This window comes from Spermophilus citellus (assembly GCF_964194105.1).
Source record: "Spermophilus citellus genome assembly, chromosome: 1".
NCBI classification, from domain to species: Eukaryota; Metazoa; Chordata; class Mammalia; order Rodentia; family Sciuridae; genus Spermophilus; species Spermophilus citellus.
This window is the reverse complement of record NC_138182.1, coordinates 117,398,698-117,419,494: the sequence shown is the minus strand read 5'-3', so window position 1 is coordinate 117,419,494 and position 20,797 is coordinate 117,398,698. Positions and strand designations below refer to the sequence as shown.

Sequence of the window (20,797 nt, the reverse complement as noted above, 5' to 3'; positions counted from 1 at the left end):
AGAGATAATAAATGACCAGGAGAGTTTGCCCAACAAAGATCCCAGTGACTCAGGAGGCTGAGGCAGGAGGATCGAAAGTTCAAGGGCAGCCTCAGAAAATTAGTGACACCTTAAACAACTTAGATTGTATCTCATTGGCCAAACACCCCTGGGTTTAGTTCTGAGTAAAAAAAAAGAAAGAAAGAAAGAGAGAGAGAGAGAGAGAGAGAGAGAGAGAGAGAGAGAGAGAGAAAGAAAAGCCGAGTGCAGTGGCACCTGCCTGTAATTCCAGCAGCTCAGGAGGCTAATGCAGGAGGATCATGAGTTCAAAGCCAGCCTCAGCAAAAGTGAGGTGCTAAGCAGCTCAGTGAGACCCTGTCTCTAAATAAAATACACTGTAAGGCTGGGGATGTGGCTCAGTGATCAGGTGGCCCTGAGTTCAATCTCTAGTACCAATGAAAAAGAGAGATGAAAAGAAAAAAGTGAAAATTTCAAAGTCTCAGCATCCAAAATTAATAATGATTACATGTTGTATTACTATAAGCCAAAAATGACTCTGAAAATGTTTTTGTTAGAATAGTTCTATTCACAAAAGCAATGAAAAGAAATAAAGCACTTAGAAGTAAACTTAACTACAGAGGCAAAAGGCTTGAACATTAACGGTAGTCGAGAGTTGATGAATCCAATTAAAGAAGACAACTAGATAGAAATAGAGTGGCAGTCATGGTCTGGAAGGCTTAACACGGTGTCACAATACACAAGTTGCCTAAAGTCACAAGGCAATCCCAATTAAAATCTGACCCCCCAATATAAATCCCATCATAAAATTTATATGAAATGTCCAGGGATTCTGAAAAGCAAACACAATCTCAACTAACATTTTTTCTTTTCTTTCTTTCTTTTTTTTTTTTAGAGAGAGAGAGAGAGAGAGAGAGAGAGAGAGAGAGAGAGAGAGAGAGAGTTTTTAATATTTATTTTTCAGTTTTTGGTGAACACAACATCTTTATTTTATTTTTATGTGGTGCTGAGGGTCAAACCCAGTGCCCTGCACATGCCAGGCAAGCACGCTACCTCTTGAGCCACATCCCCGGCCCTTAACTTTCTTTTTTTAAAATAAAATTTCAAGACTGACACTTCTTGATTTAAAAAATTTCCAACAGCTAAAGAATCAAAATAATGTGGTTGTGGAATAAAGCTGGATAAGTAGACAGTGGAAGGAGCAGAGGGAGGACTCGAACCCTCCACGTACACACAATCATCTATTGAGTGTCGTATTAGGGCATCGTGATCATGCACAGCGTTGGGGCTCCTTTGACACACAATATGAATATAATCTACTCCAGTTCAGTGTCTAGTACCTCCCTCTTTCTTCCCCTCCTCCCTAGTCCTGTTCTTTTTCTGCTACTGAACTGGTTCTCTTCTATTTATTATAGACTTTTTAGCAATGGTGTATACTATGGATATAAGTGAAGGTGAGGTTCACTGTGGAACATTCATGTGTGCACATAGGAAATTTGCTCAGATTCATCCCACTGTTCTTCCCTTATCCCATCCCTCCTGCCTCCCCCTCAATCCCTTCCTTTACACCACTGATCTCTCTTTTATTTTCATGGGATTCCAATGGGAAGGAGTTCTCTGCCCACTTTGCTTCCCACAAGATCTGCCTGTTGGCCAGAGTCACACACTAGAGGATCCATGGATAGGTTTGTCCATCCAGGAATGACAGACAGTACAGACTCCTGGAAGGGCTTCTGCCCACTGAAGCAATCGCACAGGCTGCCAAACCCAGAAGATGAACCTGTGTCCATGTGCTGGAGAACCGACTGACACCCTCTGAGGCTTGGAAGATTCCAGACAATCAGCCTGCCTCCAGGAGGCTGCTCAGTTTCTCTGAAGGAGGCCATGTCGAAGGCTAAGCTTTGGTTTACCTTGTTGGGAGATCAGATAGTAACTAAATCAGTCCCGAAGGAAAAAGTAACTATTGGAAAATGGGTAAAGATCTGAATAGATACTCTCAATGACATGGGAATGGCAAAGTCTGTAAAAAGTGGTCAAAATGTCATGATGAAAATGCAAATTTAAACTGCATTTAAATCATTTAAATCATTAAAATCATCTCACTTATGTTAGAGAGGCTATAAAAAAAGTAAAAATATATGAATAAATAAAAATATAAATAATCATGAGGCTATGGAAAAGGCGATCTCTTATTCACTGTTGGTGGAGATATAAATTAGCATAGCCATCATGGAAAACAGTTTGTGGGTTTTTAGGAAACTAAAAATAGAACTCTCCCAGGATCCAGCAGTCCTATCACTGGGTATATGTCCAGGGGAAATAAACTGATTCTGTCCAAGGCAGGCCTGCACTCCATGGACATTGCAGTGCTATGCATAGAAGCCACGAGGTGGAATCCACCAAGGTTCCCAGGAAGAGACACGTGGGTGAGGAAATGTACTGATTCAAGACGGAATATTAAAGAGTGAAACCCTGTCATTTGCAGCAACATTAGATGCACTCGTAGTTACTAAGTGACGTAAGACAGTCACAGAAAGACAAATATCATATGCTGGCTACTGTCATCCATAATATATTCTAAAATAGCTGGAAGCCTGTGAAAATTCCCAACACAGAGAAATGATTAATGTTTGAGGAGCTGGAAATGCTTTCTGCCCTGATTTTTCTATAACATATTATAAAATGTATCAATTGTTTTGTGGGACCCCAGAAAGATGAATCAATATTAGGTCTCAATAATAATAACAACTTAGCCCTGGTGAAGCCAACCTCTTGCTGATGAGCTCCTGCACTGACTCTGTCTAAGCCACCACAGCCACTTCTAAAGGACCCGTGGAATAAACAGCAAGGGACTGGAGGGACTGCTGGAATGCCCTGGAGAGTGTAAATATCTGCAGCTGTTTTGGGGCCAGAACAAACTTTTTGTACTGAAATCAGCATATAAATGTGCTAAAAACATAATAACATTCCAAAAGGACCTATTTAAATATACTCATTCCCCAAAGTCACTATTCTTCACCTCGCTGTTCCCCCAACCCCTTAGTAGCCATTTGTCATTATCCACAGTGGTCACTGGTGTATACCCTTCTCCTGGCCTCCTAGTCTTCCAAAGTCAGCCTGAAGTGCTCGTCACACCAGCTTTCTCTGGCAAAGTCCTCCCAGGGGCCTCTTCACCTTGGCAACCCACCTTCCCTTGAACATGAAGTGGAAAGGATCTATCCATGTACACAAGGTCCTCTGGTCCTGGAGACATCACCCTGGAGCCATCTCTTTCACCCTGGGTGCCCTCTTGATCACCATCCTTGAAAACCCTTCTCCATCATTTCCGCCATTACTCTACCTTAAAAATGAGCAACTTCCATCTCTACAGACAGAAGAAGAAACTCAATGTCAGGTCAGCTCCTTCAATTTTTTTTTGTAGGTTTAAAGAGCATTATTGAATTCCATAAACCCACCATTGGGCTAAAAACATTATGTTGAATTTTTTTTTAAGATGCAGCTGAGAGAAAACTAGAACTAGGAGATGAAGGGCAGAACAAAGGCGGAGGGGTGGACTTGCTCAAGCACAGCTGCTTCCTGCACTGTCCCTGGACAGGAGGCAGAGCATGTGGGTGCAGAGTGCACGAGGCCAAGTTCAGTGGAAGGAGGTGTCAACGCTGGCTGACCAGGTACTGTGAACACACTCATTCTTTTCCACATGGAGTGAGTCAAGAATGTGGAAGGACGCTGGCATTCAGACAGGGAATGCCCTCCTAAGTTTTAGGGAGGAAGAACATACTGTGACAAGCCAAAGGGGTCAGTGTGGGACCTGTGTTCATAAATGTGAGCCAAGATCCATCACCCTGGATGGCACTCTTCTCCAGCTCTGCTTCCTGGTTCCCCATGGACTGTACAGGTACCAGGCTCAGGAGTTCTGTAGGTCTACAGCAGAAGAATCCGCACACGGGGGAGACAGAAGGCATCCACAATAGATAAGCGGAAACGACAAGAGCTCTCCTATGTTTATAACTGATCCACTACTGAGATTTAAAGCAACGGAATCATTTGTTAAGGTTGGCACTTCATGATACTTCCGTCATATGGGTTGCAACTATGTATTGAATCCAATTTTATTAAGTTAAATAATATTCTATAATTTATTCCTCGGATAAAAGTCTCTATGTCACAGGTAAGTGAATGTGTTTCTAAGTCCCTTCGTGGTCGATGGTCACTCGGCTACCTTGTCGAAGTGGGTAGAGATGCAGAATCAACACACAGACTCTGGGAGCTGGTGAGAGAACTGGCTGGAGACCCACCTCAGGTTGTCATCCAGTAGCTCAGTTTATTTTTGGAATGCACACAACTGTTATAGGGTTTGAGTGGGGTGTGCCTGTCAATCATACATAAGCAAGACAATATCCATAAGCCAATCATCTTCTGCCTAAGGTAACTGCACAGTGAGGAAACTCTAAATATTGCTGTCGTGGCAGAAAGCAATCTGGAAGGGTCTTTAGCCCTTACTGAGTCAGGGGTTTCATGCCCTGAAGTCCCTTACTCTCAGTTTCCTGGCCGAGCAGTTTGGGAATGCTAACCACAAGTGCTGAGGATGTGGTTTCACCCCATCCTGCAGGTCCTCCTGTCAGGCCTGAAGGAAGGTGGATGTTTCAGGCACTTCTGAGCTGCTAGTAGCTGCTAGCTGAGACTGAAAGTCATTCCAACAGGTAAGTATCAAAAATACCTTGAAATGTGCATTTCTCTCTTTTGACAATGTGTGAAGTGAACAAGATAATAAGAGATTCTCATGTCTATTCATCCTATCTCTGCAACTGACACTTTTTGAGCACTTGGCGTACATACTTCCACTTAATTTCCAGATGCTATTAGTCATTATTTTAAAAGAATTTGGCAACAAACCATTGTCTTAAAAAAATCCAACTCAGTCTCCCAATCAGTGGTGGATGTGGCAGGCTAGACTCATCTTTCCAAGTCTAAATCCTCATTGTATCATGAGACCTTTGAGTCAACTTTTCACCTTAGTAGAATGTCTGACTGCATTAGTATTTTCACGAATCACTTACCTACCTCTCCTCAAATAGAAGAAAGTATTTTGTGATAGCATAATTTAAATCTATCACAAACACTTTAACTGCTTGTTTCATTCCCTGAAAAAAACGTTAGTCACAAACAACAATTTGCTCTGGAAACTGACTATAGAAGGGATTGCTCCTGGTCAGCTGAAGGTTCATGTGATTCCTGCATATTGTTGATCCTGAGGTCTCTAACATACACAACAAGGGGTTTCAGTAATCTCTGCATATCACCCCTTACAGCCCTCCAAACATGTTCTGGGATAACTGGTTCTTTCCTCCTGAGGCTAGTTTTGGGCAGCAGTGGCAGAGCTGAGCAGGTTGGTGGATTTGCTCTGAACTTGAGCTGATTGCATCTCCAAGTCAGCAAAGTCAGGTGATGGCTAAGGCTTCTGTCCCTGTGGGCATGGACTTTGGGGATCAATTAGAGGGGATGGAGGACATGTAAAGCTCCTGAAGGAAGGCTCTGCACACCAGGTGGAGCAGCTGTCCTTCTCTCCCGCTGTGGAACCCCAGGAAGTGTGACAGGTTTCTTTGTTCTCATTGAACAAGGTAATAGCAAAGGAGGATGTTTGAGCAAAATGGTAACATAGGGGACACTGCAAAAGGGTGAAAGGCTCTGTGATTCAGCCTAAGGGAGTGCCACCGGTGGGGGCAGTCAATGCTGAATGTGTTCTAATGATTCCTTCCTAGTTGGTGCCTTTGGCTTCTTGTGCCAGAAGAGCTTGGTGACATCCAGGGCTGCTGCTCAGAGGCAGAACCTAGTTGCTTAGCCTGGCAGACTGGAATATGGCTTGGGGTTTTAATATTTTAAGGAACTCAATGAACTTTCAGCAATGAATGTCATAATTATAAAATTACTCCTTTCAAATAAAAACTCAGATCCTCAGACAAGGTAAGACCCGTGATATTATTGAACCGAGTAAGTGTGGGTTAGGTTTATCTAAGGGGGACATTCTGGAGGCTTGTATTTACTAGGGTCAGGATACACTTTCTGTGTAAAAGGATGGGCAGTTCCACAGCAAATTGGAAAAGCTAAGGTTAAGCTTCAATTTAAATGTAGGTGATGGGTACTTGTTAAAATTCAACAATGTGCTTCTCTCAGGGGGGTTGACCGTAATTGAGACAGTCAATGCCTCTGGGCATGAGTTTCCTCCATTTTTGAGGTATTAAAGGAAAAGGGGAGATGGACACAGCTTCAGGCCCTACTGTGTGCTGAACACACAGAGCTCGCTTACTCCCTCCACAGCTCACACCTGGGGATGCCGGAAATGAGTTGGGTAAAATTCAGGCAGCTTGCTCATTGGTCTTGCTCATTGGTGAATGGCTGCGATGTTTTTAAAACTGCATTACTCTTAATACTTGGAAGGTAAACCAAAGTCCTACACTTGTTACACTATATGTCCTGGTGAACTGAGGGTCGTTAAACTATATATTTGAAACATGTGCTTTGTAAGATGGTCAAGAAAGACTCATCTTAGACCCACCTTGAAATCCCAGGAACTGTATTCTCCAAGTTATATTGTAACCAGAGGGTTGTGTTTCATGTAATTCTGTTGCAAAAAATAACACCTCAACCCAATAAAGAATGAATAGACCCCCATGTCTAATTCCAAAGCTCCAGATCCTAAAAAATTCAGGTCCAAAGTGAATTATGGGATCCTGATGGAACTCTTCTCATTTATACTTGACAACATAAATATTTTCAATTTAGGGAAAAATAGTTTTTCTGGTAACTAATATCAATCTATTTTATGATACTCTTAACTCTAATCTATGTAAGAAAGAATCTAATATAAACATAGCCTACCTTTAAAATGACTAGCCCATGGAAGACATAAACTTAAAGCAAGAGTGTCTTCAGGGATTGATCCTACCAGGCTGTTGGCACCTTCCTTTCTCTCAATTTAAAATAGACACAGAGGACTCAGTGGGTCCCACCCTGTCCCTAAGCAGCACCCAGCTGTGCTGATGTGCAGGCCTCAGGGGTCCCTGGCATGCTTGGCTTCCTTTGTTAAACCCAGGGAAGCCCCAGCTGTCCTCATTGCCCACTGCCCAGTCTCTGCCCTGGGGTCCTCCTCTCAGCTCTCTCCTCAACCAGAGCCTCCCATGTGAGCTCCAGAAGGGGACCTGACCCCATGCCACACCCACTGGCCTCTCACCTGGTCCAGAGCAGAGTCTGAGTCCTCCCCTCCCTACACACTTGCCCTGGGGCCTGGAGCTTCCAGAGCCCTTTTGTCTCTGCTGCTGTCCTGATGACCCAGGCAGGCTCCCTCCAGGGCTGGTCCTGCTCCTCAGTCTGTGCAGAGTGGTCCAGAGCCTGAGGGCTCCAGCAGCACCTCCTTGGAGTGGTGCTCAGTGCTGCTGCCCTCTGTCCTTCTTCTTGCTGTCACTAATGTCCACACACCTCACAGCGTGTGTCTGAGCTGCTGCTCTATTGTCTGTGTCACCCACTAAGTATGAGTTCCAGAGTGTGGAACCTTGTGTATTTTAACCACTAGAGCAAGTCGATACCCAGCAACAGTGCCCCCAAACGGAAACGTAATTTGAAGGAATGGATACATTGTGAAGATGGCACCTTGCAGTTGTCTTTTCCTATGATGTCATTGGTTTTTATCTCTAAGTCATTCAAAACACAGCTGCCTGGGACCCCACCTCTCCTGCTACCCAGTGACCTTGTGGTTCTACTGTAGTCCTGTCCATGCAGGTTTTCACTGTCATATTTTGTCAACTAGCTAGTTCTAACAATGCATTGATACTTTTTATGATAAGCTCTCTTGCACAGTTTTTTTCATGATTACCACAGTTATATGAAGCAACAATTGTTTTGTTACTAAATGTGAATTTTTATAACAAAGAATTAATAATTTTTTTTGAAAAATTAGTAACCCAGTTACTGGTTACCCAGTGGATATCTGTTACAAAATGGGACATCAACATTTCAGTTGGAAGAGCACAAATATATAAAGCAGAAAATCCCATACTGACACAAGATGTGAGAAAATGGAAATCACATATGTTGGGAATTTAAGAAATGATGCAATCACAGTGTACTTGGGAGAAGGAAAAACAAATTGCCAGAATTGAGATGACTTAAATTGGAAAGGATGCTACAGAGAGCTGATTGACAGATATAAGTTCCCAATTATAGGCCTGGGCATTTTAAGTCAGAAAAAAAAATTATCTAGGAAGGAAAGTTAATCATTAATTTCTGATTTTGATTTCTTTACTGTGAATGTTGACATCTAATTTATGTTGCTTTACTTAAATAAGTTCCTCTGAACAGGGCAAAAACACACCTGTCTAAGCTATAGTCTGGAAGCCACCTCTGTTCACGTTCCCTCCTAGGTGAACAGCTCAGCAGCAGAGTCACCTCCTGCCTACACCTGGTGAAACTAAACCACTGGACAGGAAAGGAAATGAACATTCTCTCCCAGGTCTACATGCCTGACCTAGCCCAGAGTATGGAATTAGGCCTGACCTAGCCTGACTGAGCCTGGAGTATGGAGGAGAGCAATATTTATATAAACTGATTGAATGACTCTTGTATACATGGTAAAGCATTTAATAAACCCCTAGCATACAATTACAAACATGAAGTAGGCACACAGACTCGAAATCTGATCCTAAGCAAAATTTTATTTGAAAATGCTATCATGCCCATCAATGAATTCCACTGGTAATTTATGAAAAATGAAGACAATAAGACTTGAATTTATAGAACTGGGAGTACAAAGATGTGATGAATGAAGTGCTGTGAATGAAGGTAGGGCATCTCAAAGATTCACCTAAAAACAGGAAGAATATCTGAGTGTATGATTCTGTTTTTCATACTTATGTTACATGTCCATTATCACACTAGTTCTAGATGGCTGCTGGGAAAGATAGGGTGAAAACCTTGCATAATCTTTCATCTTAATCATGTGCGATTTGTTTCTATGAAAAAAAGAAAAAATGTGTATGAATATCTATGTGTTTGATTTGAGATTGTGGGGATTCAAAAATGAAAAACTTATTGGGAATGAGAGACTGGCCAAAGAGCACATTATCACTAGCATGGATATTATATAATACCTGTATGTTATTAATGTTATTACATAATGCCTACAATACCTTTATATTATTAATGATATAATATCGTTAATAATATAAAGGTATTGTAGGCATTATGTAATATCATTAATAATGTTTTTGAATGTTTTTGGATGGTGGCCCACTTTTAGGGCCAGCAGAGCAGCTTCTGTTTAGGAGGTGAGCAGCACAGCTCTGGGAGAAGACCCTGGCTTACTCAGCTGCAGGAGTGCCAGTGGGGAGGGGAGAGCAGGCACTAAAAGTGTGGAGGAGGCGAGGTCACTGAGGATGCAGACTCAAGCACACAGGGCACTTCTGTGCCCCACAGGCCATGTCTGTGGTGAACCTGATGCTGAGCTGGGGAGCTGGGAAAGCAGGATCCTGGCTTCCTCTGGGGCTGAGCCTGGTGCATAGTCCTAGGAATGCTCTTGCCAGGAGTCAGCAGGCAGGAAGGCTCCAGCTACCTCACTGAGTTTGACACAAGTGGTACTCGAGTTTATATCTTAAGACCTTACATCTGTCTACAACTTCTGAGGTGATTACCTGAGAGAACTGGGCAGAAACATGGAAATCAAGTCTTAAAAGCAATTGAACAGAGTCTAAGGTATTGAAGGAAAAATAATTCATTTTAAAAAACACTAATAAAACCAATGCCTTTTTATTCCACTTTTATGCTTTATTTAATATTTAGTCATTAGTTTCTATTTTTGTTTTTCTTTCAAGGAAAGTAATGCAGTACAATTTCATAGAGAAATGGAACCAAACTTCAAATGACTTTATTTTGTTGGGGTTGTTACCCCCAAATCAGAAAGGCCTACTTCTCTTGCTCCTGATCATCTCTGTGTTTGTTCTCGCCTGTTTGGGGAACTCAGGGATGACTGCCCTCATCTTCTTGGACCCCCGACTCCACACCCCCATGTACTTTCTCCTCAGCCAGCTCTCCCTCATGGACCTGATGTACATCTCCTCCACTGTCCCCAAGATGGCCGTCAACTTCCTCTCTGGCCAGAGGAGCATCTCCTTCCTGGGGTGTGCCATGCAGATCTTTTTCTTTGCCACCATGGCATGTTCTGAAGGCTTACTTCTGGCCTCCATGGCCTATGACCGCTTTGTGGCCATCTGCCACCCCCTTCACTACCCTGTCCGCATGAGTAAAAGGGTATGTGTGAAGATGATCCTGGGGTCCTGGACACTGGGCTCCATCAACTCTGTGTCACACACCACCTATACCCTTCATCTTCCTTATTGCAGGTCTAGGGCCATCAATCACTTCTACTGTGACATTACAGCCATGGTGCCTTTAGCCTGTGCAGACACCTCGGTCTACGAGTACATGATTTTTTTTAGTACAGTCATATTTCTCCTCCTCCCTTTCCTTGGCATCACGGCCTCCTATGGACGGGTCCTTTTTGCTGTCTTCCACATGCACTCAAAAGAGGGAAGGAAAAAGGCCTTCACCACGTGCTCCACACATTTAACTGTGGTGATATTTTACTATGCTCCTTTTGCCTTCACTTATCTCCAGCCCAAGAGTCTCCGCTCACCTGAAGAGGATAAGAACCTAGCTGTCTTCTACACCATCCTCACCCCCATGCTCAATCCCATCATCTACAGCCTGAGGAACAAGGAGGTGCTGGGGGCCATGAGAAGAGTGTGGGGGATGCTCTCCTCTAGGAAGAAATGAGCATGGCTATCCCTGCTCCTCAATATTTCCTCCTTCCATTCAAACTAAGCCCTAGAGCTGCAATGACCAAGCTACCTGAAAGATATAGAGTCATAGCTTTTGTTGGACACACTTCAATGTGAAATTAATTTACAATAAAATGATCATCACATATAACCATTTGTAAGGATTGTTAATATATTAATTAGTTGAAAACATAAGTAATGTTAAAATTAACTGTTGTAATTAATTCTGGTATTTATAGTTTGTTATTATAACACATTGTTCCAATAGTATTATTAATGTAATAAAACTTGTACTGATATTGACATGTTTTCATCTCTGTGAATTTATTATGAAAATATCACTTTTATTGTTGTCATTCTGAGTCATCAACCCGTGTGTGCATTTTAAATTCATGGCACAGAGCAGTGGACAGAAAATGCATTTCAAGTGTCCACTGCCACATGGGGCTGGTATCTTCAAAGTTCAGGACCTCTGTCAGGAACTGAGGGAAGGAGAGCCTCTGTGTGCATCACATGGCAATGGGCATGACTAAAGTATTCTCTCGCTCCAGAGGACCTACAGGTGAAGAATTTCAGAGTCATTTCTGAGTGCCTTAAAGTTTTCCATATTTGCTGGTAATAAAGAGTTCTTAGCATGAAAAGTTGCACCATCTCTGATCTTGGAAGGAAAGTCAATCAATCAATCAATTTGATTGATTGCAAATCAATCAATCACAGAAACAAAAAAAGAGATGGACCTTCAAACAAGGCTTTTTCTCTGGGAATGAAGAATAGGTTCGTAATACAGGGCACTGTGCACAGGTTGGAGTGACTCTGCTATGTCTGGAAAAAGGGGGAAAGGAGGAAGCTCATTAGGAAGAGGAATGTTCCTGAGTCATCGTGGGAGCAGGCAAGCTCTGAAAGTTAAGTCTAGCAGCTGCTTCGTAAAATTAGTCTTAAGGTCACACTTTGCAGTTCCATCAAAACCTGCTGAGAACAACAAATGTAGTCATGAAGACAAACTGCTCCGCAGTTTGTGAAGCAGTTGTTTGTGATATTAGTCATTTCCCCTTCTGGTATCTCAGGACTATCTTAGATCAGTCTTATCAGATTGCTTTTCTTTGTGTGCATGTTAAAATACACAAATAGGCACTATAAGCAAGAGGGGCTAGAGTGAGTCCATCACTGACATTGCAGTGGGTCCTGGACACTGGGCTCCATCAACTCTGTGTCACACACCACCTATACCCTTCATCTTCCTTATTGCAGGTCTAGGGCCATCAATCACTTCTACTGTGACATTACAGCCATGGTGCCTTTAGCCTGTGCAGACACCTCGGTCTACGAGTACATGATTTTTTTTTAGTACAGTCATATTTCTCCTCCCAGGTTGGCTCCCCAGCAAACTATGTTCTGAGAGATGCCCGAGTTCCCAAAGGTATGGCTGTTTCAGAGTGGACCACGTTCCTGGTTCCTTCTACTTACTATTCACTGTCCAGAATGAGGACAGGCCCTGCACTAAACACCTCCGCTTAATTTACTCAGTATTTCTTAGGTCCTTTCCAAAGGAGAGCAACTGACAAGAACAGAAGAAACTGTACCTCAATCTGCTTTAACAGGATGTTTTAAACTAACTTATAAGTGACATAGTCCATTGCTCATGACCCTGGAACCCGGGAAGCTCAGGATCATGAGGCCTGCAGATTCAGTGTGTGGTGCCGACCATGTCCTGATTAACCCTGGTGACTTCTCCTGTGTCCTCTAGAAAGTTCATATTTGATGCTTCTGAGGCTTCTGAGGACAACTGAGCTGATAGGAGCCCACAAAAGAGAGGAGAAAAGAAGAAATGAACTCCCTGCCAACAGGAGGGGGTAGACTAGAGAAGGGACACTTCCTGCTCTGTCAGTGGAAACAAGGCTGCGTACCTGGGCCCAGAGTGAAGGAGACAGTGACTTAGTGCAAGAGATCTGACTTTTGACTGATGGTGTTTTCCTAACAACATTTTTTCTTTTCCAAGCTGAGTTAAAGGAATGTAGAAGGCTGTTGGAGCTTGGTCAAGGCAAGCATTGAGGGGATTTCAGAAATCACTACCTAGTATCCTTTACAGCTCTGCAATCACATTCTGGAGTAAGTGCTTACAACCCTGTAGAAATTAATTCTGGGTACAAAGACAGTGGTTCAAAATTCAATGAGTTGGTTGATATGTCCGAACTTAAACTGGAGTTGATCAGGCTAAAAAAATCAAGGATTCTCTTTTCTTGGGCTTGGGGATCAATTAGAGGAGAAAAAAAGGACATCTAAGAATTGACAGAAGAATATCATATGCATTAGCTTTTCCTATCCCTCTTATATAACCCAAGGAAGTAAGTATGTCATTTCTATCTGTTTTCACTTGAACAAGATAATAGCAAAGGAAGATGTGTGAGCAAAGCAATATCATAGGGAACACTGCACAAGGTGAAGAGCTTTGTGATTACAGCATAAAGACAGTGGTAGAGGTGGGAGCAGTGAGCGCTGAATGTGTTGTGAGTGTCCCTTCCTGCTGCCTGTGGTTTCTCTGCTCGGGAAGGCTTGGTGAGATTCAGGGCTGCTGCCCAGTGACAGGACCAAGATGCTTAGCCTGGTTGACTATGAACATGGCCTTAGGTTTAAATATTTTAAATAGTTCAATGGACTCTCAGGAGGGGATCTTGTTGTTATAAAACTACATCTCCCACAATAAAAACTGCAGAACACCAGACAATGTGAGTTGCGATGATACTATTGATCTCAGTTGATTTGGGTCAGCGTTAACTCAGGTTGATATTTTATTTTAGAGATGTGGTTTTTCTTTCATGAGGAAACACTTTATATTGCACACAGACACACACACACACAAACACACACACATACATGCAATACTATAGTAAACAAGAAAGAATATGAGTAAACTTAAATGTAAAATGAGGCTATGTAAACCTGTTGAAATTCCATGTGATGTGACCTTGAAATCATGAATTTCTCTGGGCTTGAGTGTCCTCAATGTTTAAGGTATGGGAGGAAGTGAAGGGAAGGACACACAGTCAGGCCCCTCTATGTGCTACACACAAAGTTCATTCAATTCCATCTTCTCAGCTCTCATATGAAACTGTTGGGACTGAGTTAGCTGAGGCTCACAGGAAAAATTTACTTATAGGTCTTGGGCTGATTATCTACAACACTTCTAAAAGTGTGCATTACGGGCTGGGGATATAGCTCAGTTGGTAGAGTGCTTGCCTCACATGTATGAGGCCCTGGGTTTAATCAACAGCACCAGGAAAAAAAAAAGTGTGCATTTCTTGTGATTTTACCAAGATAAACTTAGCTTTCTACACTTGCTGCATCTACATGTATTAGGCCCTTTCCAGTGAGGGTTTCTTCACTTTCTGTATTTGAGCAGTGTGTCTTGTAGGATGATGAAGGGAGAGATTAAACTTCAACCTGTCTTATAGGAACAGGAAGGATATTCTGCAAGAAATAAAGTAGCCAAGAGCAGGTGTATTATGTAATTCTGGGGTATGAAATAAAATTCCATGCATGATTAAGTAAGTCACTGGTAATCAATGAAAATTGACCCTCATGTCTAATTCCAATGACCCAGATCCTAGAAGCTTAGACTCACAGATGTATATGTCCTGAGCTGATCTCAACCATTAACTGAAATGTGAGAGTTTCAATTTAGAAAAAAAATTATTCTAGTGAACTACCATCAAAATTTCTTAATAATATTCTGAGTTGTAATGTATACAGTAGATAGTCTAAATTGTAAGCACAGGTTTCTCTTCAAAATGATGGGCCCAAAGAAGGCATAAACTTATAGCATACAAAGTATTCAGGGCTTGGCACTGCCAGGGCTATTGGCTCCTGTCTGCCTCTGAAGTTAAACTTGGACAAACCAAAGGAGTGGAGAAAGTCCCTGAGAGATGCTCATGCATACTTTTCAGGGTCTATAGGCTAAAGAAGGACTGATAACACTAGTCACATTTTCTCAGTTTGGTCTATATTGTGACTTACGTCTGAGGCTAATATTTGGTTCAATTAATCAACAGATCTGCTGAGAGCCTACAGTGCAATAGCTCCTGAGCCAGGGGGCAGAGACAGAGGACTCAATGGGTCCCACCCTGTCCCTAAGCAACACCCAGCTGTAGCGATGTGCCCAGGCCTCAGGGGTCCCTGGCATGCTTGGCTTCCTTTGTTAAACCCAGGGTAGCCCCAGCTGTCCTCATTGTTCACTGCCCAGTCTCTGCCCTGGGGTCCTCCTCCCGACTCTCTGCTCAAGCAGAGCCTCCCATGTGAGCTCTAGAAGGGGACCTGACCCCATGCCACATTCGCTGGCCTCTCACTGGTCCAGAGCAGAGTCTGAGTCCTCTCCTCCTTACACACTTGCCCTGGGGCCTGATCTTCCAGAGCCCTCTTGTCTCTGCTGCTGCCCTTATGACCCAGGCAGGATCCCTCCAGGGCTGGTCCTGCTCCTCAGTCTGTGCAGAGTGGTCCAGAGCCTGAGGGCCCCAATAGCACCTCCTTGGAGTGGTGCTCAGTGCTGCTGCCCAGCTGTCCCTCTGTCCTTCCTTGCTGCTCTATGGTTCTTGCTGTCACTAATGTCCACACAGCCCACAGCATGCATCTGAGCTGCTGCTCTGTTGTCTGTGTCACTCACTAAATATGAGCTCCAGAGTGTGGAATGTTGTCTATGTTAACCATTAAACCAAGTCAATAGCCAGGAACACTGCCATCAATAATTACTCAATATAAAGGAACAAATGTGTCACATGCTGTGGATCTGGTGTTTTTACTTCTCTATGAGATCTTGAGTTTTTGTTCCTAAAGTTGTTATAAGCAGAGGAGCCTGTGTTCCCATTTCTTTTGTGCTGTGATTCTATGCTCCTGTTGGGTTCCTGACCATGAATATTTAACTATCAGTATTTGTCAATTTCATAGCTATCAAAATGCTTTCCAAATTTTATGATAAATCTCACAGTTTTATTCATTCTTACTAGAGTTTTATAAAGTGATAGTTGATTTTAAATTATTAAATTTGAATAATGGCAACAAATTATTAATGTCTTTTCCTTCCTTTTCAACATTGATAATGCAAAATAAGTATCAAAAGTAATAGCTAGGACAGTATTTTTTTTAAGATGGAAGAACACAAACATATAAAGTAGAAAATCTCATACCAAGTCTATATAAATAAAGAAGTCAAAACACATAGACTAGAAATATAAAACATAATTCTGCATATTTAGGAGACTGAATGATAGAAAAACTTGCCATGACAGGAATGATACAAGGAGAAAAGAGAGGCTATGAAGGGTGCAAGTTCCAGGTATAAATTTCCTAGTCATGGCATGGGCAGAAGAAGCAATGATAAATCTAGGAAGGGAATTTTACTCATTTTTATTTTACTCTAAATGATTAAAACCTAACTTTTGTTTTCTTTTTCTTAAATGGTTAACTATGAAGATGATAATTACAAACATGTAAGCTACAAGTCAGTAAGGCACCACTGCTCCCAATCTTCCTAGTTGGACGGCTCAGCATAAAGCCCACTCTCCTGCCTGGACTAGGTGAAATGTAACTACAGAACAGGAAAATAAAATGATCACCTGAAGTTCCCGTGATCTCACCTGGTCCCCATGTGGAATCAGGCATGATCTCTTGGAGGAGTCCAATGCTAACATGAATTGAATGAATCGTATACAGAGTAAAGCTTTTTCCAAAACATTACTAAATGATTAAAATAGGAAGTAGACGAGCTCATAGCCTGTTACCCAGAAGAACTCAGTATAAAAATGTTATTCTTCACATCAATGAATTCCATTTTTAAAATGAAGATATTAATGCTTAAATTTACAGGATTTGAGCTGTTGATAAACTATAGGAAATAATGTAATATGATGAACAGTTCACAAAGTTGGGGCATCTAAAGATTCCCATAAAAATAAGAATATCTGAGTGTGTGTATTTCCCATATCTACACCCATGCTTTATTTCCATTACTATATCTACACCAATGCTATATTTCCATTACCATGCTAGTTCTAACTGGTGCTCTGAAAATCAAGGTGAAAACTATTTTGCACATTATTTAATCTGTCACTTTTAACATGTTATTTGCTTATATGAAGACAATAAAAATGTATATGGATTTCTATGTGTTTGTTTTGGGTCTTTAGGCCATCAGAAAAAGGACACCTCTTCAGGAAAGAGAGACTATGCAAAGACCTTAGTGTAATTAGGTTGGATCTTATATAACATAAGATACCCTTACATTTAAGAACAATGCTTTGGATGGTGACCAACTTCTAGGACCAGCCGAGCAGCTTCTGTGTAGGAGGTGAACAGCACAGCACCTGGGAGAAGACCCTGGCTTACTCAGCTGCAGCAGTGCCAGTGGGGAGGGGAGAGCAGGCACTAAAGGTGTGGAGGAGGCAAGGTCACTGAGGATGCAGACTCAAGCACACAGGGCACTTCTGTGCCCCACAGGCCATGTCTGTGGTGAACCTGATGCTGAGTTGGGGAGCCACAAAGAAAAAGGATCCTGGCTTCCTCTGGGGCTGAGCCTGGGGCATAGTCCTAGGAATGCTCCTGCTGGGAGTCAGCAGGCAGGAAGGCTCCAGCATTGGGTTTCCTGTGCCTGGTGTAGACTTTGTATTGCAAGACCATGTATCTGTCCAGGATGTGCTGAGATGGTTACAGAGAGAACTGGGGCAGGAACATTCTATTCAGGTCTTAAATACAGTTGAACAAGGATATGGTGTTGAAGGAAAAATAATTCATTCTAAAAAACACAAATGAAGTCAATTCATTTTTTTTCTTTGCTGTGTCTTTTCAGGTTTAGGTCTTAGTTTTAATTTTGCTAATATTTCAAAGAAATTAAAGCAGTACATTTTCATGGAGAAATGGAACCAAACTTTAAATGACTTTATTTTAATGGGCCTGTTACCCCAAAACCAAACTGGCCTCCTTCTCTTGCTCCTGATCATCTTTGTGTTTGTTCTTGCCTGTTTGGGGAACTCAGGGATGACTGCCCTCATCTTCTTGGACCCCCGGCTCCACACCCCCATGTACTTTCTCCTCGGCCAGCTCTCCCTCATGGACCTGATGTACATCTCCTCCATTGTCCCCAAGATGGTATACAACTTCCTCTCTGGCCAGAAGAGCATCTCCTTCCTGGGCTGTGGTGTGCAAATGTTCTTCTTTGTCACCATTGCATGTTCTGAAGGCTTACTTCTGGCTTCCATGGCCTATGACCGCTTTGTGGCCATCTGTCACCCTCTCCATTACCCTGTCCGCATGAGTAAAATCATGTGTTTGAAGATGATCATAGGAACCTGGATACTGGGGTCCATTCACTCTCTGGTACATACCATCTATGCTCTTCATCTTCCTTACTGCAGGTCTAGGGTCATCAATCACTTTTTCTGTGAGGTCCCCACCATGTTGCCTCTGGTCTGTATGGACACCTGGGTCTATGAGTACACAATTTTTGGGAGCACAGTCATATTTCTCCTCCTTCCTTTCCTTGGCATCATGGCCTCCTATGGACGGGTCCTTTTTGCTGTCTTCCACATGCGCTCAAAAGAGGGGAGGAAAAAGGCCTTCACCACGTGCTCCACACATTTAACCGTGGTGACATTTTACTATGCTCCTTTTGTCTACACTTATCTCCGGCCCAGGAGTCTCCGCACCCCAGCAGAGGATAAAAGCCTGGCTGTCTTCTACACCATCCTCACCCCTATGCTCAACCCCATCATCTACAGCCTGAGGAACAAGGAGGTGCTGGGGGCCATGGGAAGAGTGTGGGGGATGCTCTCTTCCAGAAAGAAGTGAGCATGGTCATCTCTGCTCTTCTGTATGGCTTCTCTCCATGCAGACTGGAACTCTCTAGAACAGTGCTGACCTATAGATGTATACTATAATCTACATATGTAATTACAGTTTTAGTAACATATTTATTAGCAAAATTAATTAGATATGTCAATTTCTAAGCATAAGTATAATAATTATTACATGTGTTTTTATAGGAAATGCTATAATTAATACAGAATGAACAATGAATTGATTTTATATTGTACTGTTGTTACAGCTTTTTTACATAAAGTAATATTAATGTGAATATAGTTGTACTGAATTTGGCATTTATTATTTCTACATATCTGATATTATTACTGTGCTTTTATATCTTGTTTTCATTCTAATTTTGAAGACCCTTGTGTGGATTTTATAACTTATACCAACTTGTACTTTACATATTTCAGGTGTCCCAAGGTCACATGACTCAGTGTCTACTGATGATAAGACCTCTTGGTGACTTGCAGTCTTCTCCTTTAGTACACAATGTGCCTTATTGTTCTGACTATGTTCCCTTGTCTTGGGACAAAGAATTGTATTTGAAACTCTTTTTAAAAAGCCATTTTTCTTTTAATTTTTAGTTTTAATACTTGCAAAAATAATTAGTTTCAAGAGGCTCCTAGTGTTATGGGCCAGGCTATATGGGCAGTGAGCAAACAGACTCCATTTTACCCTTAGACTTCATGTCATGTAAGAAATGCTTCTCCCATGGGAAAGCCCAGCCTCTGTACCCATTAATAGTTACCTAGCATGACATACTTGGCAACACAAAATAGCAATTCTTATACAATGTAAAATTGTTCTCTTTGGTTTCGTTTTTCTTGGGCATGTACCCTGCCAGAGATTGATTGCCTAGATGTTAGTAACCACTCTCTAACTTGTACTCAACTAGGGTCATTTTGACCCACTTCCCTTCTGCTCACTTGCTCCTAATGCCAACCTGGAAAGTCCCATAGCAAACACCAATGTACCCATTGCATTGTCTCTCTAACTGCCCAGTTCAGCTTCTGTACCTGCTTGCTTGCAGCTATATCAACCCCGATCTGGATTTTGCTCAGGCTTGAGGCTGTTCCTTGCAGAGATAGTTATGGGTCCTGTGGGGAGCAGTTGCCAGCTGGCTAAATAAAGACTCTTCAATTTAGACAAAACTGGGACTTGGTGTGTTTTCTGAGTGACCTGCCCCACAACATCTGGAGGTCCCACCAAGACCTACTTTTCTTGCATTCTGCAGATCGCTCAGGACCACCAAGGGAGGGGCCTTGGCAGAGAGATCACCTAGGGGAAGGCCTCTGATAAGATGTTCCTCACTCCTGATCCCCACCACCTAAAACTACCAAGAGTTGTCTGTGTTTCCCTGGGAAGGTAAGTCTGGTCTGTGTGGATCCGCACCTGGAGAGGCTGGGGAAAGCTGGATGAGGCATTATTTTCTGAGTCCAGGGCTAGCAAGAGGTTGCTTATTCCTCTGGTCTGCTTTTTCCTCACTCCTCTGCTCTGAGTCAGGTTTTTACTCAGCCCTCTGCTCCAAGTCTGGTTTTTACTCCGTCCTCTGGTCTGAGCCTGGTTTTCTTTCAGTTAAATTTGTTTTGGGCGCCTTACCTGTTGTGTGTTTTATTGTCTGTCTTGTGTTTTTGTCTTGTTTGTTGTTTGTTATTGTTGTTCCCTTTTTGTTTTGTGTTAGTTTCTACCTCAGTTTGTCTTTTTAATATATATATATAATATATTTAGTTGTAGTTGGACACAGTACCTTTATTTTATGTATGCATGTATGGTGCTGAGGACCCAGTGCTGTACCCCTGAGCCACAACCCCAGCCCTACCTCAGTTTGTTTCTGAAAATGGTTAAAAGGTTTTAACTGTGCTCACTAAAGCTTGCATTAAAATGTAAACGGCTGCCAACAGCTCTAAAAAAAAGGTCAAAAGTAAAAGCTAGAGGTTAAAAAAAAAAAGCATTCTAGAGATTGCCTTCATTTAGGAACTGGGCCAAGTGGCCTGCAGGGTAGATAATGTCAGTTCCTACAGAGGGCAGATTAGAACTAAAGTGTTTTATAAAATTATTATTTCTAAATTGTATAACAAAAAGCATAATTTTGTCTAGAAAATTTGGCTTTTGTTTCTCAGTATTTT

At 42.2% G+C, this 20,797-nt stretch overlaps 2 protein-coding genes and 1 pseudogene across 3 annotated transcripts in view; 2 read left to right on the top strand and 1 right to left on the bottom strand.

The window, feature by feature from the left end:
- LOC308647923 (olfactory receptor 2T3-like) overlaps window positions 1-20,797 on the bottom strand; it is a 668,743-nt pseudogene that overhangs the window by 238,289 nt on the left and 409,657 nt on the right. The window lies entirely within an intron of this gene.
- Window positions 9,865-10,818, top strand: LOC308655690 (olfactory receptor 2L13-like; the record flags this gene model as incomplete). Its single annotated transcript, XM_081305822.1, has 1 exon — window positions 9,865-10,818. One exon carries the CDS (start codon window positions 9,865-9,867, stop codon window positions 10,816-10,818), a length of 954 nt encoding a protein of 317 aa, XP_081161948.1.
- On the top strand, window positions 17,709-18,653 carry LOC308655923 (olfactory receptor 2L13-like; the record flags this gene model as incomplete). Its single annotated transcript, XM_081306372.1, has 1 exon — window positions 17,709-18,653. The coding sequence occupies exon 1, from the start codon at window positions 17,715-17,717 to the stop codon at window positions 18,651-18,653; it is 939 nt and encodes a 312-aa protein (XP_081162498.1). The 5' UTR covers window positions 17,709-17,714.